The following is a 25876-nucleotide window of genomic DNA, read 5'->3' on the forward strand; positions in this document are numbered from 1 at the left end:
GCCCCTCGGGGTGCGTCGTCCCGGCCGTCCTTCTGATTTAAGGGGAAGCCTGAGCTGCACGGTGCTCTGGGGGGAAGGCTGGCCGTGTTTGCTGCCGAGACCCCGGGGAGCCCGGTCGGGGCGGTGCCGCCGCCCTCCCCGCGGGGCCCTGGTGCGTGTGCCCGGGACCGAGCTGGGGGGGGTCGGGAGAGGGTCCCGCGTGCCCCCACCTGTCGCGCCAGCGGTGGCACATCTGGGCGGCGCGCGGCGGCCGCCCCCCCCCCCGGGGCGGAACAACTGTCTCCATGGCGACGGGGCGCGGCGGGGGGGCCGCGGTGCCGCCGCCCCGCCCCGCCGTACCGAGCCGCGGCGGAGCCGAGCGGAGCCGGCGCGGCCCCGCGGAGGGCGGCGGCACCGCGGGGCATGGGGCCCGGCGGGCGGCGGGCAGGAGCGGGGCTCTCGGCGTCGGAGTGAGCGCGGGAGACGCCGGCGGAGCGCTGCCCGCCGCTGCCGCCGCCACCGCCACAGCCCCCGGGGAGAAGAGACCTTGCGCGGTGCCGCCCGGCCCGGCCCGGCTCGGCCCGGCTCGGATGCCGCCATGGGGAGCCGCTTCTCCAGCATCCCCGCGCTGCCCCGCGGCGGCCAGGGCCGCCTGCACCGCGCCCGCCACCACCACCTCAAAGGTACGGCTCGGCCGGCACCCCCATCAGGACGGGCACCCCCGGCAGGACGAGCGCCCGCGGTACCCTGGGACACCCGAAGCACCCATGCAGCCCGGAGTTGGATGGGTGCTCTGGGCACCCCGAGGTGGGATGGGCACCCAGGCAGGACACAAACCCTGGGCGCCCCAGGGACCCCAAATTGGGATGAGATCCCTAGGCACTCATAGCACCCTGAGCACCCCAAGCACCCCATGCCAGACAGGCATCCCGGGCACCTTGGGACAGGCTGGGGTCCCTTGGCACTCCGGGGTGGGATGGCTCCATGCCTGGCACCCCATGCCCTCTGGCGGTGTGGGCCCCCCTGCCCTGCTCGCAGCCTTGCCGCTGCTTCCCCAGCAGTGCCCCACGGGTGGCTGATCGGTGCACAGGTCTCCCCAGGCAGTGGCACCCCAGGAAAGCAAGGGACAACATGTCGGAGGAGTTGGACCATCAAAGAGTCCCCAAGTGTTTTTTGGTGAATGAAAGCTTTGCTTTGGCGTCTTTTCTGGGTGCTCCAGGAATGTGTCTGTGTGCGTGGGACTGTCAGTCCTGTTTGGAGGAGGGCAGGGGGTATTTTGAGCTCCTTGTCCGGCTTACGTAGTTATTCTGTTCCTCATAAGGACGAAATCCCTTTTCTGAAATCCTGGGGTACTGTTGGGACCAAATTGGATGGAGATGACTTCTATAAGGCGAGCAGGAGCGACTGCCCAAGGTCTCCTCTATCTCTGCCCTTTTTTGCCCCCTTTTGCTGTAAGCTGGGAGGGTGGTAGCAGAAAATAACCCATCATTCTTGAAAAGGATTTCCTTGGGCAGCAGTACACACCGTATGTGTTCAATGCTACCTGGGTACCTCTTCACTCAGCACATTTTCACAGCCAAAGGCACTGAATGATGCGTGTAGAGGATGTCAGACATCTCTCTGTAAGCAGGGAATGGGGGAAGGTGCTGCTCCCACAGCCATTTCAGTGATCAAAACTTGTTGCAGCTTCCCCAGTGTGTTGCAGAATTTGCAGCCACCAGCGTGAAGAATAGGGATGTTGCTGTTCATCCTCATTTTTACTGAGCTTTCGGATACTTCTTTGGCATGGTCTAGGGGAGTGGAAATGGTTAATGATGAGCTGGGCAACTGGTTGTTATACTGAAGGATTTTCTGATACTTGCATTATTCTTCTGTTACACCTCTCTGGTCCCTTCCTCTGTACCTGGATGATTCGGAACAGTTGCGTGAACTGAGGGTGATTATATCATGGCTTTTTTAATGGCCATGCAAGAAGACGTTACGAATGCTTACTACTCTGGCATGGACAAAGTCAGTTGGAAACTCAGCCCAGACAATGGCTGTGCTTAAAATTAGACTTGCAAGGAGGGGGATGTTGAACCCTAAATGGTGAACCTTCATCCTCTATCAATGCAAACGTGAAGGCACACGCGATGCTGTAGTAGTTGGTATGCAATTGTAAACTGCCAGAGAGGATTTGTCTGTTAAGAATCATGCTGTCAGCTGGAAATCTTTCTGGAGCAACCTTAAGCAGATAAGAATTTATAAACTGGACCCAGAAGGGACACTGCCACTTAATCCATTATCAGTGGCTTATGTGAGATTTTGAAGATGCTCTGTATGAATAACCTGATTTTGGGGTGGGGTGTGCGTTAATGGCACTTTGTTTCTTTCTTTCTTCCTTTAATTTCAGTTGTAATTAAATTTCTACCTGTGCTGAGGCAGCAAGCAGAAATGTTCTCAAGACTGTAATGTAGCAGAGCACTGAAATAATTTTGATTTGGAGTAAAGAGTTAACAAGGCATTGCCTTTGTTGTAAAAACCAAGCAACTGCCAGGGACAATATGTGCCTTTTCTGTCTTTTTTGAAACCGGACTGCCTCAGGTCCTACATTTACATGTAGAATGAACAAGTCTTAGATTGCATCTGACAGGTTCCTGTAAAATGGTCTGGAGGCATAGCAGTGAAAGTATGAATGTCACACAGTTTTGTTACATATCTGCCGTTTAACATTTTGTAATGTGAATTTTAATTGGAGGTCCCCAGTTGTTCTTCCCTCAGTGTCTGGCTCAGTGTTAGGGATACGGAACTTTGATAATTTGGCCACCATCTAGTACTTCCCTTCTGCGACTACCTCTTCCTAACCTGGTGCCAGGGGCGATTTAGGCTCATTCTTGCTAAAGAAGCAGCTATGATTGCATTAAGTTTCCCAAGGTGGTCTGGGGACTCTGAAGTCAGTCCCTGAACCTTACAAGTTCATCTCTGCTATATATAAGAAATAAGATCTCCATACGTAGTAGAGCTGTACCCACAGATACTGAAAATTTTTATACCTTTCTGTTAGTCCTGCTAAAAATGGTCACCTTTAGTTAAGTAAATCTTCGAAGACCATGTGATACTTTTGGTGGTATTGAAGGCGTAACACAGAAATATCATTGAAGACTGGCATGGCTGGCAGAATACTTGCTTTGCTTTTGATGGTTGTGCATAAGAAGGAAAGCACCCAACTTGATTCTCAGACTTCAGCTGAAGTTTAAAAACCAGGTAGCTGAAATCAGCAGGTCTTTACTGAAAGTGCCTGCAACAGTAAACCTGGAACCCCAGGCTGATGATTTTAGAGTTGCTTTCAGAGTAGGACAGTACTTTAAAATCTGATATGTCCAGCCCTTTATAAAAGGACTTCACATTGCTGTTCACTAGAAACCACTAGATGTAAGCACTTTGGAATTACCTATTCCAAAGCAGTAAGTCATGCCTGGATTGTTAATCCAGATTTTGGTGTCACAGTTGTGAAGGCACACATGATGCAGACTTTGGCTGGTTTGGAGACAGTGAAAACTAAAGTCAGTGGAAACAGAAGTTCTCCAGGACTGCAGCTGATCAGACGCCATAGTCCTGATGTGTTTGCTAATCTTAAAGTCATGGCCAGTGGTTGGAAGGAGGTTGTCACTTGGTGATATCATGATGGGGAGGTTGAGGTGAGATTATTTTCAGCGTTCCTGTGAGTATTTCCCTTCCCGTAACCCAGACGTGGCTGTTTCTCTGGGGTGACGGAAGGTGATCCATTGTGTACTTTCCTAATGCTGAGCAAAAGATTATGGTTATCTGGTAACAATCTCCTTAATGATGCAGCCAGATAAACTCCAGGAAATTTTTACTGTCCACCCTCTCTGAAATATGGTTTGCGATAACTATCAAACAAGGTGTGTATGGCTGCTTGGAGTGGAACCGAGTGGGAAAACTCCAGCTGTATCTAATCTCCTGGATTCTGAGATGAAAAAGATCAACCTTTGCATCAGTGGCTCTGTGTACTGTTTATTTACTAGTGCCAGGGCAGTCTGGCTTGAACTGTTCCAAGCAAGGAGGCTTCTATTATTTCTCAAGACATACATCCCCAGTTCAACCCATCTCCCTGCCCTCGGGTTCTTCCAAGATAGTCTATTCAATCGCCTCTCTTAATTCTCCTTTTTAATCCTGGTGTAGCTTGGCAAGTTATCCTCCTTGCCTAGAGTTACATCTTCCAAATCTCTGTGGCTCTTGCATTCCTTCCTTAGCTACTGCTCAGCCTTGCTGGATGCGTTTAACTCTTCCTACTGTGATGTGTGGGCTGTGTACCCTGTTAGGGCTGTTGTGTAGTTCCCAGATTTGCTGCTTCAGGATGCTAGAAATGCAGTTTTTCTAGCCCTTGGGCCAGAGGTGAGGCACGGCCATTTCCCGTGCTCCGTGGGCAAGCGGCTCTTTATCCTCACTTGTCTCCATGTCCTCAGCTTCAAGAAGGCTTAGCCGTTTCTGTGGACAGCAGATCAATATTACATCGTAAAAGCTAAGAATTGTTACTGTCTCCTCTCTTAAATCCTTTCCTCCAGCCTCCTAGTCAGGTTTGTGGCTCTTTCCTGAGCCTCTCTTGCCTTGGAAGGTAGATTTCCACGGTGAGTGACAGTGAGCAAGATTTCTTCCTGTCGGTTTTCTCACGGGTTAATGCGCCTATGATATTTATGCAAAAGAATGCATGCGCTATATTACAGAGACAGCCCGAGCTAGTCAGAGATCCTCTTTTCAGCAGTGGCTGATTACTCATGGGTTATTCTTTATTATTTGTATTACAGTGGCATCTGGAGGCTCCCGTCGACATCTGAGTCATGTTGTGATGGGTGCTTCCATGGTCCCCTGTACTTATAGCTCATTCATATAGATAGCTCTTGCTCACATGTCTGGGTGATCTCTGTGGGATGATTTGAGGTTTATATCTCCAGAGTATCACATGAAGCAGGCTGGTACCTTTGCAGGACATTTCTTCTTAGTCCCTTTGTTGGCTAGGAAACCTGAAGTCAGTCAGCAGTGGTTTGCTGAAGGGTGTGACTCTGCCTTGCTGGCTGCAAGCCCCAGAAACACAGCCTGTTGTGCAGCTCTTTTCCAAGGAGGCAGGGGCTTCGCTGCTTTTCCTGGCCCACGGGGGATACCAGTCATGATTATACAATCTTTGCCTGCATTTTTGCAGTTGCTGTTCCAAACTTTATATCCACTGACACATAAATATGTCGGACTTTTTTCTCCTTTCACTGGTATTTTATGAGCTGCTGAAATACATGTAGAAGATAGTAATCTGGCTGGTGTAAGCATTTCAATAATTGTATGTTGTTGATGGGAAAGACTATCCTGCTGCCAGCTCCATTTTGTGCACTCACTAGATAAAACTAAGTGGGGAGTAAAAGAACATCGGCAGCTGAAGATCGTGGGGATTAGAAGTTGGGGTGCAAGCAGTGTGCCGGGGGGATGCCGATAGTGATGGTGTGAGATAACCTCAGCTCCCATTGCTGTCGTAATTGGTTCTTCTTTGAAGTACTATTTCATTTTCTTCCAGCCTTAAAGAGTCAGAAGTTTCATCATTCAAGGCTTTGAAGGATGCCTCCTGCTTCCTGCCCTTCTGCTTTAATCCTGTCCTGGGTCGTGCTTGTTTCCCTCTGACCTGTCAGTGTGTCTGGGTTGTAGGTATAAAGTTTTTTTTCCTGCCTGAGGTTCTCAGGTTTCTATGACCTTCTCCCAAGCGCTAGATTTTTTCCCGAGCTACTGAACTTTGATTTATTGCATTTAAACTGCCTAAAATTGCTCAGTTCTCCAAACACGGCAATTTATCGATCTTACTTTTCCTTTCCCATCGTCCTTTTCATAAGGTGCTGAAGCCTGTTGGTGGAGCAGGTAGTGCTGCAGCTTGTCAGAAATTTCCCAGGAAATCATGTGGTGCTTTGCCCACAGGTGATGTTCCGTATTTCTCAAGGGCAAAAAAGGCTACTTTTGAAAACCAGTAGGAATCAAAACATCAGTGGGGTGATTGAGCTGAAAATGTTAGTGCAAGGCTCAGTAGCAGTTAAAAAAGCAAATGAAATACTAGAAATTATAAGGGAAGCCCAACAGAAGAAAATTCAGATTTATACAACCATCTAGTGGTTGTATAAATCTGAATATGGTGTCGTACTGGTTCTTCCCCTTCCACCATCTTAAAAAAGATACAGGAGAACTGGACAAGGTTCAGAGGAGGGCAATAGGGACAGTCAAAAGTCTGGATTAATTTTATATAAGGAATGATTGAATAAACTAGGACTCTTACCTCTGGAAAAAGGGACAACTAGGGTGGGAAATGACTGGCATATAGAGAAGGGGCAGACCTCCACTCTTCACTGTCTCTTCCAGTACAAGAATTAGCAGGACATCAAATGAAATTGGTAAATTCCAGCTCCTTTTGAACAAAAGGAGGCTGTAGCCATCTGCAGTGGCTAGTAGCTCTGTAGAGCTCATTAATAGTGGATGTTATGGATGCTAAAATGGGTCCAATTTTATGGGAGATTGGAGGTGGTCATGAAAGAGGAATCCTTTGAAGTTTGCTACGTACAAAGACCACACACTTGCCCTGCTCATATGGACTTCCCAAGGGCATCTTCCTAAGGCTACCTGTGTTTAGCTGATAAAGATAATGCTGAAATGAGAACTTAAAACTTCTCCACACCAGTGAAAGCTGGAGCTGGGTTGTTCAGACATTGCAGTGGTAGATGGAGGGATAGAGCCTGCTCTGGTGTGGGCTGGTCTCTAGCTGGATCCATCCTCTTTTTCATGAACGTCCCTGCCCGGGTGTTTACAGAGTGGTTCATTGCCATGGCAGCCTCGAAGTCACGCACAAAACGTCCAGGCTTTATTTGGGAGACAGTAGAGGTTGTGACGGGGTCCCTGTGCAAGCTTTCTTGGACGAGGCTGTGTCTCCTGCATTCTGTGATTTTGACAAGTAAAGGTGCTTTTGCATTTGTGGGCTCTTTTGGAGTAAGAGAAAGCAGGTTCTTTTTGCTTACATTGACAGAGGCCTAAGTAGCCCCCACTTCATTTTGTTTCCTAGACAGTTGAAATAGCAGCTTTTGTGGATATCCCCATATCTGGGAAGATTTCTAATACAGAGGCTTGGAAGATTTCAGATTTGGCAGCTGTTCTTACCTACTGCTGCTAGGATAATTGCAGGAACCAGCTACTTCTGCATTGCTGAAATTGTTGCCCGTGGCAAGTACATAAGTACATGTTGTTTTACTTACGGTTCATACCTTCATGGTGGCTGCTTATTTCGAGCTGGGCATCCACACATGCTCTGAGTTGGTCTGCACGGGAATTTTAGGACATCTGAGTAATCCAATTCTGAACTGTCCCGAGGAGTGGGGTCTGCAATGCCTGTGTTTTGGGATTGTCTCCATCCAGAAATGGTTGATCTAAGATTAACCTTAATCACAGCACTGTGCAGGTGCTCAGCGCTGTGCTGCGAACTGCCAAATCCCAAAGTAGTTTCTTACTTTAATTGCAGCACTGTGCAGGTGCTCAGTTCTGTGCCACAAACTGACAAATCCCAAAGTAGTTTTGGGGACAAGAGCTGAATTTTAACTGAAATTTAGGGTCTGGCAACGGTTAAAGTTTCTGCTGTGACTGCGACACGTATACCTGAACCTGAGCTACCTCCTTACCTAGCTGACTAGGGTATTGCTAGCTGTGTAGCTGGGGAGGAGGGCAGGCGCTTGGATACTTACCCATAGTAAGGTCTGGGTTGATGCAACTATGTCGTTAAAACAGAGGTGGGGCAGGTTTTCATCTTCATTCATTCTTGGGGATCTCTAGCTGATAAAAGCATGTTGTATATAAGATTCTAGTTCATGTTGACACTACTGGTTATTTGGCCTTCAGTTACAGGATTAAAATAGGATTGTGTTTTAAAATTATAGGGTGGAGGATGCCATGGTGGTATTATGTTTATACAATTCTCCATTAGTCCACCTCAGTTCAACTCTTTGCTGAAGCATAGGGGAGGATTCTCAGCTCTCAGAATACTGTCAGGTTAAACCTTAGGGCTATTTTATGTAAAACTCCGAAAAGTAAATGTTAATAGTTCTCAGCCAGCCTCAGAGATAAAATACCATGCAGGTTTTTTAGTTTAAAAAACCCCACTTTAATGTAAACATTTTTTTTTGAAAAAACAGTAATAAAATTTTAGACAAAATAAATTCTAAAGTACTGGCATTGCTTGCAGAGTCTCCTTCCTCTCTTTGTTCCTTTGTATTCAGTATTTGGGTTTCACACTGGTAACACTGACACTTCCAGATGTTCCTGCATGTGTGGGCTTACACACATGTGCACGGGCATATGCAGGGATTCCCTATTGACTGTTGAGCTCCTAATTTTTATGATATGGCCAGAACACATCCTATGTCTAGCATCAGGACTTGAGAAGATTAATTCAGCAACGCCATGGCTGGGGAGCTCTGTAACTAGCCAGTGCCGCTGTCAGTAATGAGCCAGCGCGGTAGCAAAGAAGGAGCCTGGCTTCTGAAGAGACAAGGGACCATGGGATGCTGCGCAGAGCTAGAAATCTGGGATCCTTTGTCCCAGTGGAATTAATCAGGGGCACTTTTGGGGTATTGGTTTCTTACTTGAGGAGCTGAATGGGACCATGGAAGTCTTTGCGAGTAGCCCCTGTCTGGTCATCTGTCTGGCTTCACCCTGCTTGAAAGCTGTAGCTCACACCCTGACCCAGTCAGCAGAAATGTAATCATGTTATGCTTGATTCATCCTAATTTACATTGACTTCCCATATGTCAACATAAAATTTAAAAACCCCACTGATCATCTTTTATCCTCTGTTAGGCATAAGCTCTGCTTGATTTCCCTTTAACTGCTACTTGGATGGAGACGTGACTGTGTTTTGTGCTCTGCTGCTGCTCAATGCCATCTAATGTAAAGCTTAGCGTTGGAGTCTTAACTTGCTACTAGCCAGGCTTTTGCCAGATAAGCCAAGCAGCCAAAGATCCAGAGCTTATTTACCATCCAGATTCCAACTCTTCATCAGAAGGTTAGTTCAAATCTCCTCCTTAAGGGATACCTGTTTAATATAGCATTTAATTGTATTGGTATTACTCAGGATTTCTTTGATTTGAGCAACTGGTGCCATTGCGTTTTTAAGTATCCATCTATCTATCTATCTATCTATCTATCTTGCAGGATCATTTTTGTCCATGATGAATGCTTGGTTTTTGTACTTAACAAGTATTTACTAGGTTGGAAGGGAAGAGCTGGTTTCCCATAGAAATATTGAGTCACTGTAGAAGACAGGGTACAAATAACTGTAAATTTTGCAAACAGAATCTGTGCATTATGTGAGTGAGTCACTTGAATAGATGTGATAGAAAATGGAAAAGAGAAAATGTGCCTCACTAATTGATTATGTTGCAGCATTTCAGCAAATACGGAAAGAGGATAAGTAGTTGAAATAATTTACTTTCTTTATTGAAAAGGCAGTGAACACATTATAAGGGACCTGGGTCACCTCTGATGTTAGTACTGGATTTCTACACTCCCACTCCCATCTCTGTGTATCATTGAGAGTACCTGTTTTAATGGTACAGCCCTTCAACAATTACATCCCTTAACAGGCATAAAATAAAATAAAGGTGCAAAAAGTTCTCCCTATTTAAATCCATGAATACCTTTTGTTTTTAAAGGTTTAGAGTTGAGATGCCAAGTGATAAGTACTGACAGCTGAGAGCTTTGCTCCTCCACTTGAAATCTGCTCTGCATTAGTTGTGGCAGAAAGTTCTCACCATCTGCTGGACGCCTCACGGCCTGTGGAGATCATCTGGTGTTCAGTGCATTTTCTTTGGCCAGTTGTTCTCGGACCCTATTGGCATGCACTGGAGGACTTAGCAGAGAGATTAAAAAGCACCTTGAGGTTTCAACCAGAGAAGTCCTGCAGGTGGGACCTGTAGCAGTGAACGGAGTGAGCTCTGGTTGCTCTTGCCCACGCAATGTGTGTGTGGTGGCTGAACAGATATTGTCAGTCCTCGGTTGTCAGTCCAACACGAAGCCCAGGAGGAAAAATTACTGAGCAATGGGCGGGAACAGAGACTGAGGCTAAACTCCCAATTTGGAAATGTTAATGCTGCATCCATTATTAATAACCCCACTGCGAAAGAAAAAATGCTTTGCTGCAAATGAAGCTGTGACACAGGGAAGTGGCAGGCAAAATTAAAATTTCATACTTGCCGTGATCTTACAGTAAAGGTTTTGTGATACACACCCAGCAATGCCGTTGTAAATAGTCTCATTATCTAATCTTCCGATTCGGAATATAACAGAAGATTACAAATAGGAAAACAATTCAGTGTAGCTTTTAGCTGTTTTCCCACTGCTTCCCTCGCTTCTGCTGGAGCATTATTGCTGTGCCCCTTGTAATTCATATGGAGACAACATTATTCAGAAGTACAGAATGTCACCAGGAGGAGGAGAGTTCAGATAAACCCCAGAAGATTTATGACATAGTTTAATAAGGCCATGTAGGAACCGAGACGAGGGAAGTAATGACAATTCGCAGTCCAGCGGCATTTCTCAGGGTGTGGTGAGAACTTCTTCATGTCCACTCCATTGGGTCAGATACGGAGCAGGGCATGTTTTAATAGGGTGCTCTACATGCTTGATTGCAGAGGGAACCTTTTTGCTAATGAATAACTCAGACACATCATATAGTATGGGCTCTGTCCACACGGGTCTAGGACCTGTTCCAAAACCAACAGAAAGTTCCTAGAAAATTTCACAGAGGCATAGCTAGCACAGAGAAAACCTCTTTTTCCTTTTGATCTTATTTCCCATGGGAGAAGGAGGAGTTGGCTGGTGGCAAGGATGATATCTCCTCCCCTCCCCTCTCTCTGCCTTGCTGGTGACGCAGTCCTCGTTTCTGACCCTTCCTTGGAGCCCTCCCTGGCCTGTTTCACATGGGGCACCTGCAGTCAGCGAGGAGAGCCGAGTCCTGGGAAAGTTCCCCTTAAGCAAGGACAGCTAAAAGCGACCTTCTGCAGCCTGTGTGCGTGGACACAAATAGCTCTTTCCCACAGAGGACCGCAGATTGCTTTCTAGACCTTCGTGAAGTTTTCGTGTGGCAGCCATGGGAGGAGGCATGAGGGGGTACGGCTGTTGTAGACCTGAAGCCTCATGAGACTTGAGCCATCCTCTTTTTGCTATATGAGGGGAGTTAGGAAGACTTTGAGCGTTTATTCAAACCCCAGCGCTGCTTGCCCACTGCAGGGTGGCTTCCCCACCACGTGGCTTGGAGGAGACTCTCCACTGGCATCATGTCGGCTCATGTCCAGGCAGTTCAGTGGAGCGCGGTGGTGGTGGGCACACACATGCTCTCCAGCCATGGCCAACTACAGAAATCTTCTTCTGTGCCTCTATCACACCTTCTCATGGAGGAGCTAAAACAATGACAAAACTTGAGGAACTGAGCCTCACTGCAGCTGTTGCGGGGAGGCAGGAAAGAGCTTGTCCCATCCCCTCGTCCTAAAATAGGCTGATGTCTAGGGAGGTAAAATGTTTTATTTGTATTTTGCACAACGATTCAGCAGGACGAAGACCAATTCAGCTGTTGAACACAGTAGTCCTACATCCATCAATTCCCATAGAGTTCACGTGATCCAGGCCCGGGATCTAGTTTTGCCTCCTAGGGAAATGCTGGGACTTGAGCACGTTCACCTCCATCTACCCACCTCACCCCCTCCCTGTTTGGCAAAGCATCGGCAGCAGCTTCTGAGAGGGGGTGGTGGCGTTCAGCTACCACTGACTCACTCAGTTGGGCACTTCCCTCTCTCTGAAAAGCATCCTTAAAAACTGTTAAAAGCAAAAGAGCCAAAGGACATCCCTGACCCTGCCTGGCTGAACTGGGGCCCAACACTGCTAGCAAATTCTTTACCAGCCCAGATTCTGGTATTTCAGCTTAAATTCCCAGGCGTAAGCAATTCCAAGCGCTGGCAGATGAAATGCTTTCTGGACATGGGCCTTCTGGTGCTGTAGCCTATTCAGCAGGAAGGAGCGTTACCTTCTCATGATTAGATTCTGCAGGCACATCAAATTTGCTGTTGGAACAGAGGTTTTATATATAGTAAAATGCTCCCAGGTGTGCTTTCTAGTAGCGCTTCTACGCTAAAGCAAGAATTTATTAATAAGAGGCACCCAAACCATATTACGCACTGAAGCAGAGCTGGAACAGGGTGCTTTTCCTCTGATTCAGGGAGCTGATTGAATTCAGTGACAGATGCCGAGTATTTATGTCCTTGCCTGAGTTTATCTGTTAAATTTGAAAGTGTTAAAAGCAAGAGGTTTTTTTTTAATAAACATATTATATATATTTTATTATTATGTGTGGTTGTCTGAAGTGTACTGCTCAGACTGTCAGAACAGAAAGCTGTGGGGATAAGACATTGCTCTAGATTTGCAGTACTTGAGTTCAGAGAACCTGGTGTCTTTGCTTGTGACATTGCTTGGTATCATGAAGAACACAATTAAATAATATTTATTTTATATGTACAACTGCATATAATATATTGTTAGGCAATTGTAATATTTGCTGTAAAGTTCCTGACAGTTGTCCATATTTCTACATTAACATGGGGGGGGATATTTTAATTTTAAGTATGTTTTTTAGCATATTGACAAATATCCAAACAGTAGAGAAGCTATTACTTGCCTTGGAAACCATTGCAAACACACCTCTTGGTTCCTTTTGCTCACTCTCCCTCCTACCAATAGCCTCTTGGGCTTCTTTGTTTAATTTATTCTGCAACTTCACCTAAAATAGCTCCTGGCTTTATTTTTGTTTATAGCTTGTTTATAGTTCTGAATAGTTTTAAATTATTTTGATTTTATTATCTTATCACCTCCTTAATGAGTATTTCACTCCATTAGTCATTATTTAGCCTTTTAATCTTTCCATGGGCCATCTTGAAGCCCTTGAATGGTGACTCTTTACAGCTGAACCAAAACTCGGGGTTTTGGATGAACAGCTGACCCATAAACTTCAGCCAAGTTGTTGCATTTCCAGTGCCTCTGAGCCATCTTGTGCCTCAAAAATTAATGCGGCTTACAAATTGCCTTCTGCCGTGCTCCACCAAATACTAAGATGCTGTAATAATTTATGACAGTTAAAATCTCCCGAAGTATTCAAATAAAAGCCAAACACAGAGGGAAAACAAGTCCTGTGGAGGAAGGCTATAGTATGAAAGAAAAGATGGCTTGCTTCGTCTGCAGGTCACATTGAAAGACAAGCTAGAAATACATGTCAGAGATGGGGACCTAGATGTGCGAGATTTAAGGGGGAACTCCGTAGCTGCTGCCGTTGGACTATTTTCAGGTGTTTGGATGAGTGAATGACACAAATATAGTTTAAGCCTGTGACTATTTCATTTTAATAGCGATGCAAATACAGTAGGTGAAGGCTAGGAGTGCTGCATCTGATTTAGCAGTGTTGCTTTAGCAACATCATGCAGGATGCAAATAGTCTCCTTGGTAACACTTCCTAAGTGTCATTAGATAAGCGATGGTTATAAACACGGCAGCGGATCAGAATGAGAGACGTGCTCTTGTACGGTGCCTTTTTATAGCCCCAGACATCACGATTAGCAGGATGGCAAAAGGAGAGAGGAAAGCTGTTTTGAGGATCGTAGCGCTTGTTAGCGTTTTATGTGTTGTGCTTTGGAAAACCACACCAGTGCTGACGGGGTTTTCTGACTTGGTTTAAATAAGGTTTTAAATAAAGGGAGGGTGTTGTCCCTGCCCACTGAGGGCACTTGTCAGAGACATACATTAAGTGTCCTCCTGCCTCTCCTGGGGATGCAGATTGCAGATGTTAACTCTTCTGCTCTCTACGCTAATGGCATACTCATGTCTCGGTGAGTTTTGAATCTACAGGTTAGGAAGGGGAGAGGGAAGGAGACCCCAGAGCTCAGCGTGAGTGTCACCCTGCTGTCTTCGCCCTGGAGAGGATGTGGAGGTGGAGGTGGTGGTGAAGGATCTGCTTCTGCTGTGCTTCCCCTGCCCCGGTATCACTGCCGGTGGATTACTTCTGCAGAACCAGATTTGAGTTTCTCTGTTGAATTCTGAAGACCCTTTCCTAGGGATCAGCAACACAGTAGGGATGAAGATGAGAAGTGGGGTTACTTGGTGCTCGGAAACAGGGCAGTTGTTTCTGCTGTTGGAATTATCATATAGAAAAGAGTCATGAATTGAGGCAGCTTTTCTAGCTTTCATGATAACTGATTTTTTTTCCTAAAACCTCAGCTGCTGGACTGAAGGGATTAGATGAGAATCCTAGCTTTTGTTTAAACCCTCCTCAATTTTATATACTTTTCTGTTACCGAGAAAAGCTGCAAGGTATAAAAGGAATATGACCTAACGGCTCAAAAACCAGAAAGCGTACAAAAGAACGACCAATGCTTTTGTTTTCAACTGATCTTTATTTTAATCCCACTGGTCGATGCTTGAGGATCTCATCCAAGGAACCTGAATGCCTGATAATGTCAACTGGAGCACAGGAAAGACAGTGGAAGGAGCCAAGTCCATAAGAGCATCAGAATAGGTTTATTCTGGTTTGGGATGAAAGTCTGAAAGAGCAGATGGTTTTATTTTATCATGAGCTTGACCCTGCTTCAGCAGAGGCAGACAATTGGTGGACTTTAGCATTTTTTTTTTGAAATCCTTTGAATCAAACCTTTGCAGCCTAAGCCAGACCTTTGCAGCCAAACACCTCCTGATCTGTGACCTTCAGGTCCACACACAAGTCCAGTGACTGGAGACTGGCCAGTCCAAGGGTCCCTTTTTTATTTCAACAGTCTGCAGCACCTTGCAATTTAGACACATGGCAAAAGACTGACTGCAATTTTTCGTATTCTAATGCAAAAGGGAATTCAAATGTCAATAGTCTCTCTTTACAAGGAGAACTCAGATTTAAAAAAACCCCAAAAACCAACCATCCCCCACAGCCCTATTTTGCTCCCAAATCTTCTTGGCATTCATCCATCTTCATATCACTCATATCTCTTGGCCTCTGTTGTAAATGTCAGCGCTAATTAATGAGACCTTGGCCCTCTGTGTAGTTAAGATGAGTAACAATCCAACGTTTGTTTGTGAGATGGGTGCCCTTCCATCTCCCCTTCCCAGGGGAAGGGACTGGGGCTGTTAGCCTTGTGCGTGTCAAGCTGCAAGAGGCAAAGTCCAAAACACCACCCTACCTCTGTAGTGTCAAAAGCATGCAGGTGAAGCTCTCCTGAGCTGGGCAAGAGAAGTGTTTCCTAAACCTTTTAGAGATTAAAATGGAAAGACTGGGGTCCCCTTACTGAATTGCCCCATCCCATTGCATCCCATCACATCCCACCCCTGTGCTGGGCTCCTGGGATTTTGCTGGAAGGCACTGGTGAGTTTTCTGCTTTGTGAAGGAGACACCGGGGTTGCTGGACCCCGGGATGCTGTTCCAGCCCTAAGGCAAAATGTTGCTGCCTTTCCTGTGCAGCACAACAGCCTTCATGCAGTGGGTCTCGGGATTGATTTGAAGGTGAAGTTTGTCTCTGCATCCAAATTGTTCTGCAGTAGCGGGACTGAGCAGCTGTTACTCACCACCACGGCCTGTGGCTTGGTAGAACATGGGAATTTGGACAAATGACTGATAAATGTGTGCTCAGTCCTCAACCTGCCCTTCCCTCTGCTGTATGCAGAATAGAGCGTTTCTCTCCAGGACAGCCACATTGGGGTGTTTCTGCCACATGTCATTTGGATACTGAGTTTTTAAACATTTGCAGGCATCATTTTTTAAACCAGCTTGGGGTAGGAAAATGATCTTTCTCCTCGATATTCCTGGCATGTTTCTGCTGCAGAGAGATGTGGTCAAGCTCATGCTTTCTGGGGAGAATGAAAGGGCAGGAGGGGTAAGTGAGGTTTCTTTGGGGTCTCCAAGTAAAAATGTACAGGGGGCAAAAACTGAGACCTAAATCACAGTCTTGCAATGAAGGACTGGTGACTCTTGTCTGGGAGCACGTGGTGCCGTGGCCAGGTGTGTGGACACTACTGGTGGACATGACAGAAACCCTCAAGTCCCAGGGAATGCGCTGGTGCCACCTCTCCTCGTCATTGCTTAACATATGTGTCTCTGTGGCTCTTCACTGAGCTCTGATTTTGCAAAACCAAACGTGAAACTATCCGGGATGATGTAGACCTGATTCTGACTTGATCTAGCTGAAGAGCTGGCTGGCATTTTGTTCCCATAAGCACCATAAAATGCAAAGCACCATCATATGTGACATGAGGAGACCTTCTCGTGGTCACAGCCCAGGGTGGAGTTCAGCCTGAGACTCAGTTTCCATGACAGGTAGGACCACACTAGCTCATCCGAATGTGTGCGGTCCTTTTTTCACCTGTGGGGATCTCAAGGGGGTACACTGGCCCTGCCCACCCCCTGGGGTGGTTGATGCAGCCACGCTGCAGCCAGCTCAGGCATTTCTGCACTTGCACCGCAGACTCATCCCGAATAGCACCTCTGCATGACGCCGGTTCATTGCCCGTTCAGCAGAAAGAGCGCTACTTTTGTATTCCCAGCCCTGCTTCCTGCAGCATCTGGGTTTTCCTTGGAGATCTCCTGTTCACAATCGGAGCCAGCCCTGCTTCTCGGGGCTGATGGGAGCGCAGGGCCCCGTGGTGAGGCTGTGAGCCAGATATCCCCCAACCTCACCTCGCACACCTGAGACCAGAGGGCTCTTGCCATTGTGCACTTGCAAACTCCCTTTAAATCAGTGTTTTAATACAAGCAGGGCAGCTCTGGCTTTTCTGAGACCCCCAATTTTTTTTTGTCCCTAGTGGGAACTAGGAGTTTCACTCCCCACCGTGGCTTCCTAACCCACAAGGAAATCCCTTCTTTTCTCTCTTAACCAGTTGAGGCTGCGGTTTTGCAATGCAGCCTCAGTTAGAGGCGGGAGAGCGGTGCGGGATCGCACCGCGGCTCTGACGAGGGATGCTCCGTCCCATCTGCGGCAGTGACACTCGTGCTCCCCAGCTCCTAACCCACCCCACTCCGGCAATCGGGGTGGTCTGTAGATGGGGACTGAAGTGTGTCCTTGCAATAGGAGGGCATCCCAGTGCCCGATGCAGCAAATCAGACTCCTCTCTCTAACCCCCCCGTCCTGACCCTCCGGTTCTCCCTTTGCTGCCTGTTTCTGTGAATACGTTCCTTTTTGCATTTCTTCATAGAAAAATAGAAGAGATCGCAGCCAAAAATCCTTCCCAAGCAGCTGGGGCAGCCGCGGGGCAACTCTGCCTTTGACACAGAAGTCCCTCATTCAGTATTCACCTCTGAGGACAGATGACTTTTGGCCACGCTCTTCTTGCTCAGCTGCGGGTGTTATCTATCGCTCGCTGGGTGCTTCCTCTGCAGCTGGGAGCTGCTTTCACACAGTGGAGTGATCTGACGGGTCTCGGACTGGCACCCCTCTCTGTTATTTTTATATTTTTAGTGGCCTTCCTTGTGCAATAACATGAATTATCTTTTTTTTTGATAAGCATCTTCTTAGCAGAATATTAATGTATATAATTAAGATAGTATTTGGCTCTTGAATCACACTGTTCATCCCAAAATTGGCTTAATTACACAGCTGCTCCTCTAGAATGAGGCTGTGTTTGTTTAAAAGCTTAAATATGGAGATAGGGGCAAAATTTCTTCCTCCAAGGAGAAAACCTCCATTTCAGATTTCTAGCTGTGTTGTAAACAGTGGCTTCTCTATTTTAAGGCGGGGAAGAAGTCAAGGGAATGGTACTGCTGATTTTTGGTTTAATCCTCTATATAGGGAGTGAGCCACAAACCCCCTTGATTTATTTTGGGTTTTTTTTTCTGCATTATTGAAGGTAAAAAGCTGGAGGATCTTGCATTCCTTGAGTTGGTTCACATGCGATTCCTCTGGTTTTCCTCTCTCTCTGACGTCTTGAAACTCAGGCGTCCCTAACAGCCAGACAAAATCTGTCAGATAAGGCACGTGCTTTTCACCAGCTTCCAGTCTGCGAACCATAACCCTAGCTTTAACAGCAGCCTTAACTTCTCAGTGTTACAACAACACGTAAGAAAAATGCCTCCAGACAAGTCTGCGGGATTACTTCAGCTTTCTGTGAGGCAGCTGAGAAGTTATGTTCAATTTTACTGTCAATTCTTCAGCTTTAAACATTGCTGCTGTAAACTATCAGGCCCTCCTGCGAGTACGTTCGTGTTTGGAACTATGCAGTAAATCAGATTATAGCTGCCCTTTATTAACTCTGATGCACAGGAGTTCAGCAGTAGAGGTTTGATTCAGAGAAAATGAATGAGGATAGTTAAAGTCAAATATAAATAGAGCTCATTAAAAAACAAACAAACCAGCCTCTGTTTCATTATGTGACTCTTAACTGCACCATGAGAATAGAAGCAGCTCTCATTAAAGTCCCCTGGCAGCCTTGTTCTCTTCATCTTCTTCTGCAAACTTGCTCACGAGCTCCTGGGAGCCCTTGGGGACATGAAACGAATCTGCACCTTGGAATGGGAGAAGGGAGAAAGCAAACAGAAGAAGCCTGCGTGCATGTGCACGCAATAAAATGAGCGTGGACCTGCCGGCCCATCCGCATCCCATCCGAGCTCCTAATTGCGTCTGTGCATAGTACCACCACTCCCCTGCACCTAAGCCCCCCCTCCTATGCTCTCAGCAGCACCCTGTCCTCGCCTGGCCACGCTAAGCCAGAGGAGCCCCCCGATTTCTCCTCTTTTGCCCAGTGCCTCGGTCGGGGTTCGTGCTCTGGGCATTGGTGCTGCGGTGGAGCCAGCTCCGCGTTTCCCCCTCCTGCACGCTGCTGCAGGTGGGTGGTACCTGGGGGTGGGCTGCACGGTGGGGCCAGGATCAATCCCCGGCTGGGGGGGGAGAACATCCCCTCCATGCCCGCCTGACCACCACAGCAAAGCCCAGCATTGCCTGTAAAATGAGAATAAGCTGCTTATTCCCGAGCACAGTCTGTGGGGAGCCTCTGCCCTTTCATCACCAGAGCTGCAAGAAGAGCTCAGAGTCCGATTTAGACACTCACGGTCCCCGTGTAGGTGGGTTTGTTCATTTCTGGTGGGTTTTTAAGTACATATGTTTTGGGGGAAGGGAGAAAGTAAAAAAGCAGTGATGTAGTCAGACCATGGAAAAAATCCAGCTATGGTCATAAAATATAGTGTATAGCAGTCTGTGCTGAAGAAGTAAAGGTTGCAGAATGATACCCAAAGCTTCCAATTCACTAATTTACAAGCAACCATTAACTTTAATGAGGCTTCAGCGCTATTGCCTTAATGAATAGGACATGAGATCCTGAGCGTGCAGGTACAGTGAATGGGAAAAGAGTCCTGGAAAGGATACTGGACAGTGTTTGAAAGGAAGACCTGTAGTTCTGGAAAAGGAAGCTACTTTTAAAGCAGAGTTAAAACATATTTTCTTTTGAAAAGGGTCTATTAAAGAAAAGACTGCGTGAGTCTCATTATTGCTAGTGCAATAGCACAAGTGGGAGATTAATATTCTTCTTAAGGGAATAAAACTGCAATATCTCTTGAGCAAATCTATTCCCACATGAACGAGAGAGCTCAAAAGCAAATAGCAGCTTTATGCTATTTACGATTGCACTCCTGGAACACACGTGGAGCCTGCAAGGGACCTGGCTGTATCAGTTGCACTTCTCTCATAGTTTCCCATGCTGTTACAAGCACCAGTTCAATCCCACTGTTATCACCAGTTCAATCCCAGCATTAGTAGCACTGGGAACACGAGGTCACGGAGTCCTTGGTATTTTAAAGCAATGTATCATCTACCCCTGCTCCCTGCAAGCTTAACTGGCGTGATGCCTGAGTGCCTGCCACAAGAGCTCTCACCGTTCCAACTTTATGTGGAAAACCATTCCAAAGTTTTAATTAATTTTAATTCATGATCACAGAGCAATTTGGTGTGTGCAGATGGAAATCAGTAGAGAAGTGTTAGTTCATCACGCTTTAGTATTTTTTTAATGTATACATATGTTTTACAAAAAGAGTTGCAGCTTACTCAGAACCTGGACTGGACTGTGCCTGACTGTTTAATTACTGTTTACACAGAAGTAATTTGCAAAGTGTTAATTTCCAAAATCAATGCACTCCAGTCCAATAAATATTTAATGCTTCCATCTGCCATTTTTAGGTTAGTTACCAACCCTGCTAGATGAAGTCTATGAAACAGTTGCCTGCTGTTGACATAAAGAAGGGTTTTGAGATCCAGCTTGCATGGAAACCTAGAAAAAAGCAGATTTCCTGAACCCAGTTATATTCTTTTTTCTAGATTAAATATGGATAGGGAGAACGTTGCACATGGAGACAGGTTTATAGCAGGCAGGCCTGCGTAAAATCACATCTTAATTTTATGAGGGGAAATACATGGAGTCTTCCCTAGTGAGACTACAGATCCTAGGTCTGAATTTTGGGAGCAATCTAGCTGGAGCGTGCAGCATCTTTTCCAGTGGGAAAAGCCTGGTAAAGCGAAGGGCGTGGTGGCCATTTCAAAGAGCGAAGAGGAGGTGGAGAAGCCCCCTGCCCGTGCAGGCAGCCGGGGCTCCCGCGGGTCGTGGCGGGATGTCGGCCTCGCTTTCTGCAAAACTGGGGGCAGCAAAACTTGCCTCCCTCCGCCTGCGCGGCAGACTATTTAATTACTGATATTCAGCTCTCCGGATGGGCATGCCCTGTGCCAATGCAAATGTCACTGCTTGCGGTACAACACGGGGGCCACGATGATTAGTTCTGTTTTACTGTTTTTCTAGTATAATTATGTTTAATTCATGTGTTGGTTCATCAAAGTGTCTGTCACTCAGGGCTTGGCCTCGTCTTCTTAAATAGCTGGATATAAAATTACAATGTGTTCCTCCAGTGAGACCATATTTCCAGAACATCATGACAGCTTTATTATGACACAGGGCTTTCTGTTTAGCTGAACGGATACACGGAATTATCCTTTTAAAAAATCAAGATCTCTTGTGGTTGGATCATTAGACTTGTGCCACATTCCGTACCAGGTTACCCTAAATCAACATAATAAGGATATTGTGCGGTAGCCTTTAAGCTTTCTTGCTGGGCCAGCGTGGGCCAGCAGTTACACGGGAGGCAAACTGCAAGGCGCCAGGCAAAGCAGGGCTGATTTTCCAGCAGAAGATGTTCTCTCTTGGAGTCCTTCCCTAGCCTAGTGGCAGCTTCCAGGGATTATTCAGAAAGCAGTGAACTGGTGGGAATGACCCTCGTGTCCCCGCGGTGCCTAAAGCTCCTGTGGGAACCTGGAGGAGCACTGCTGCCCATACCACCATGCTTTAAATACCAGACCCCAAAACGGCTGGTGTGGGCTGCTGTGAGATGGGTGGAAGCCTGTGCCTGTAAATACGAATCTGTAGTTTAGATAACGGTTTTAGCAAGACATTCAAATTATTGCCCAAAGCTATTCCCCACTATACTCTTGCATCTAAGACGACCAACCTGTCTAAGCCTAATGGGACGCTAATGAAATTGTTTCCTATAGCTTTATGCTGTGCAGCTGGATGTAGTAACTTCAGCTAATGCACCAGGGACATGCAACAGCAAAGTTCTCAATGCACCTGATGAAGTTGCTGCTGTAGTGGATGGAGGGCTTTTGGGATGGGTAGATGTGTCAATCAATCTATAATGAGACTTCTGGATTAAAAAATTTTGCTGGATTATGGAATAAGCTTTTGAATTGCTACTGTGATGGGCTACCCTTGTGTAACCAGGTACTACAGTCTCTTTTTGGCTTTCATGTGGGTGGTGATGTGCCAGAAAGGGAGAAAAAAAGAGAAGCATGGGAAATTGTGTTGGAAGCATAATTTGCAGTATTGCTTTGGTACAAGTCTCTGGGTTTTTTTTTAGACGGCTTTTAAACGTTGTTGGGCAGGTGCTGAATGGCTGCTCTATGGCTTGATTAACCAGCACCTAACCTCAGGAAATCCCCAGTGACTGGAAACAAATATTAAATTAGGCAATCCTTTTGGCTAATGGCCGTGCCTCTACTGCCAGTGAAGTGGTGTCCTGGGCAGTCTTCTTGCTGCTTTTATCTGGGAGCCAGGACCACTGCAGTCAGGTGAAGTGCAGGGGGGCAGGAACCATCTCACTGTTTCTTACTTTTGATTTGGACACATGCGTGGTGATGGGGCAGTCCTGAAGAGCGCAAGGCACTTTCTGTCCCCATCGTCTCCTTTGCAGCAATCTCTGCAGGAGAACAGATTCTGAACACTGCAGAAATCTGCTTGTTAATGTAAGACTGCATGGTCTACTAGTCACAGCAGGGCTTAGTGGAGATAAATCCCTCTACTTGATGTTCCCAGCTCTCCCACGCAGGTACCAAGGCATTTCACCTCTCTGCGCCTCACAGTGCCTATGCGTAGGGATAAAGGAAGGAGAGACGTAGAGTTGCATTATTGTTGTTACCATCTAATTCTAACCCGAACCGAGTGGCAGGAAAGAGCCATCCGTTCTCGGTTCCTGCTGTTGTCATTTAGACCCAAATTAGTGACTCAGTGTGAGTTCAAAGGAGGTTTGAGCTGATCAGTGTTGGGTCTGCTGCAGGCCCCCATTTCCTCCCCCACCACTGGTGGCCACGTGAGAGAATCCGTCTCTTTTGGCCTAAAAGCAATTCCTCTTCTCCCCACCTCTTATTTCAAATGGTTGGTTTTCGGCTGGGTCAGCACCCCATTTGGGCTTGCTGTGCCATGCAATGTGTCCTGAGGCAAGGGATGGGGCCGGATGGTCTGGCCAGGGAGAGGAGCCAAGTCATCCCTGTGGAAGGATCATCTCATGTGGCTTTGCTGAAAATTAAACTTCATTGGAGGGGTTGTACTGAAGACTGAAGGCATGTTTGAACTCAGGTGTGGGTTGTCATTTGACCAGCTTGTTGGCTTGATTTGATGAGCTTTTGTGCAATTTAGGGGAGATTCTCCTACTGCTGACACCTCTTCTACTCTCTGTGACAGCCCTGTGCAAGCAGGACCTTCCTGGAGGTGACTCTGTGCGCACTGATTTGCAAGGCTGTCCCTTGCAACCTCCTGAAGGCCAGTTTCCCAGGGCTGTGATTTTTGTGTTTTTGTGAACCAAGAGCCCAACTGTGCAACACGAATTCAGCAGATGAAGCCAACGAGGCAGCCTTGTCATACTGCTTCCATCCATGCATCTCCACCAGAGGAGCTGATCTCCTGTCTTGCACAGAGGCCAGGCAAGACTTCTCGGTTTGTGGAAGAGCAGGCCTCTTGCAAGACAGAGTACTTCGCCTCTTCATCATCTCACTACAGAGGCCTGATTGTGCAGCTTCTGTAAGCTTCCGTTGAGGAACTTGCTTCCAAAGACCATATTAGTATTCTGCAAAGAAAACGGGAGTGCTTTCTTCATTGAGTCAGCTCAAAGGACTAGTATGTGTCAGCTATTGTAGGAAAGAAAATGGCTGCTGGAAAAAATAAGCATTTTTTTAAACTTACGTTCAGCATTGAATTATTTAGGTTCAAAAAATAAGTTGGTTTAAAAGGATGGGGGCTGGTTCAGGAGAGCAGTGCTGTGAGAGCCAGCAGCCCCCCACGCCTGCAGGGTGAGACCCCCGGGGACAACTTGACTTCTGTGGTCTTCTGCAGGGCAGCCAGCACAGAAAGAGCCCTGTAAAAGAGAGAAGCAAAAGCAAGCTGGGGAGTAACAGCATTTCCATCGTACTGCATTTCCTGGGTATTAGAGTAATTCTGTGATACAGGAATTTAATAGTACAAATCTGGCTGATAACTGTTTTGGTAAATAAAAGAGCTGAGACAGTTCATCCCTAGCTTGGCTAATATAGTGATAGTATCTATCTTGAAGAGAAAAATGCAATAGTATAGAAAGTTCCTTTCTGCCATTTGTCAGGTGTGTGGATATCATTCGGTGACATTCAGGCCCCTGCAAGGGACCAGCACGCACTTACACATCTTTGGGTCTCTTTTAAGCCTTCTTAAAATACCCTGTTTCTATGTCCTGAGCCTTTGTGCTTGATGCATTTCACCCTTTGTATGGAAGACAGCAGCCTCCTTCCTAGGCTTAATGTGGGCATTGTTCTCCCTAACAGGCAGGGAAGAGTGAGAGAGCCACCCGGGCAATCTGTTTCTCCTTTACTACATTAATAGCATTTGCTAGTGTTAAGATACCTCTGCAGCCCTGGGCAGCAGAAGGGTTGTGTGTTTTTCTTATTTAATGACCAAGAGGAGCCAGAGATAGGTGATAAACTTGGCTAAACATAAGTGCTGAACGAAAGGGCTTGCATCTGACCAGGTGGGAACTGGCAGGTTCATTGCTGTGCCTTCCTGTACTTCCCCAGGCATACCTCATGGCATTAAAAGCTTGGAATTATGTTGTTTTGGGTGGAGTTAATTGGAATTAATTGGAATAGGCTGCTGAGTCATCTCCTCCGACCTGCATATTAATGCCACCTCACACCCCTCTTCCCTTCCCATCCAGTTTGAAAGCAGAGGGATGAGAAGACTGCCTGGCAGTATCTCTGTGGCAGAGGTGGGTGTTGAAGCTCTGAGATCTGGCTCCCCTCAGCTGTGCGGTAACTGCTGGGAAATGCTGCCTTCCACTAACACGTTTGCTTTGCATTTGCCTCTTCTGGTTGTAGCCAAGGTACCCTACGTCTTTCTTTCCCAGGTAGACACTGATGTTCCTGTGTGACTAGCTCAGGAGAGGTCTGCTTTGAGCAACACAGGGATGTTGGGAGCTCTGCTTTTAACTGCAAGCGTGCGGTTCCTAAGCTGTAGCCCAGATGAATTTTCATTTAAATAATGCTTCTTAGGACAACGAATAGAACATAGAGGCTAACCCTGCTCTCATTTACTTGGATGGGAACAAGCTCTGGCTTTCAAAGTGGTAATAACCAGTGTTGTTGGAGTTTATCTTACGGTAAGCCAGAAGCCCCATCTAGGATCATGGTCCATGTGCTCTGGTGCAGTAAGAAATATGCAGGCTCTGCCTTGCAGAATGTGCACGCTTCTTAAAATGGTCTCCTATAGATCTGTATGACTTGCCTGTCAAGCTTTAGTTAGCTCTGTGTCAAAAGAAACAGTTTTAAGCATCCAGAACTTCAGCTTCATTCTTCTTTCTGTTTGGGTGTTGTTTTTAAAGCAAAACTAAATTAATTAAAATGGCCACTTAAGTAAGGTAATGTTATTTCCAGCTTTCTAAGAAAGTGTTGGAAAGGGAAAGTGCAAACCTTTGCTAGATTTGGCAGCTTTCTTGGAAAGTCTGTGTGAGAGTGCATTAAAAATAATGCTCTCTGGCAGCTCTTTTGGAGCTGGAAGCTAAAAGGTAGTAACCAACTCTGTATCATGGACTTCTTACATCTTCATTAAATCAGAAATCATGAATATCTCAGGCTTACTACTCAAAGTCATGGAGAGGAAAGCAGCTGGTCACGCTTAATTTTAATGACATTTCAGTATTACATTGTTCTTCCTCTTTCCCCAAGCGATGAGGTTTGTGCTTTCATACGGTAACGCAGGATGAACCTCGCTAAGTCTCTCTGGCCAATTGCTGTGTGTAAGTTTGCTTGGAGCTTCTCTGCTGATGCCTGCTGCTATATTGTCTCTTCAGCTGGGACTTCATCCAGGTTTGTAAGCAGAGATGAGGCTCAGCCTCTGAGTTTGGACCTAGCTCTTGAGTTTTCCTGGAGTGCCAACTGGCCGAGTGTTGGGTACCAACTGTACCAGCTCTGCTAATAAATCACACTGTCTCGGGTGATAAAAATCAGTTTCTAAATCTAGGATACCAAAGAAAGTGGTAGCTGTTATT

General features: G+C 46.5%; 1 protein-coding gene across 1 annotated transcript in view; it reads left to right on the forward strand.

The window, feature by feature from the left end:
* Positions 1 to 398: 398 nt before the first annotated feature.
* The window catches only part of NEURL1 (neuralized E3 ubiquitin protein ligase 1), a 165197-nt gene continuing 139719 nt past the window's right edge, over positions 399 to 25876 (forward strand). Inside the window, exon 1 of the mRNA XM_075154977.1 lies at positions 399 to 662. Coding sequence (XP_075011078.1) covers positions 578 to 662 — 85 coding nt within the window. The 5' untranslated portion in view covers positions 399 to 577. The remainder of the gene's footprint in view (positions 663 to 25876) is intronic.

This window comes from Calonectris borealis, chromosome 7 (genome assembly GCF_964195595.1).
Source record: "Calonectris borealis chromosome 7, bCalBor7.hap1.2, whole genome shotgun sequence".
NCBI lineage: Eukaryota > Metazoa > Chordata > Aves > Procellariiformes > Procellariidae > Calonectris > Calonectris borealis.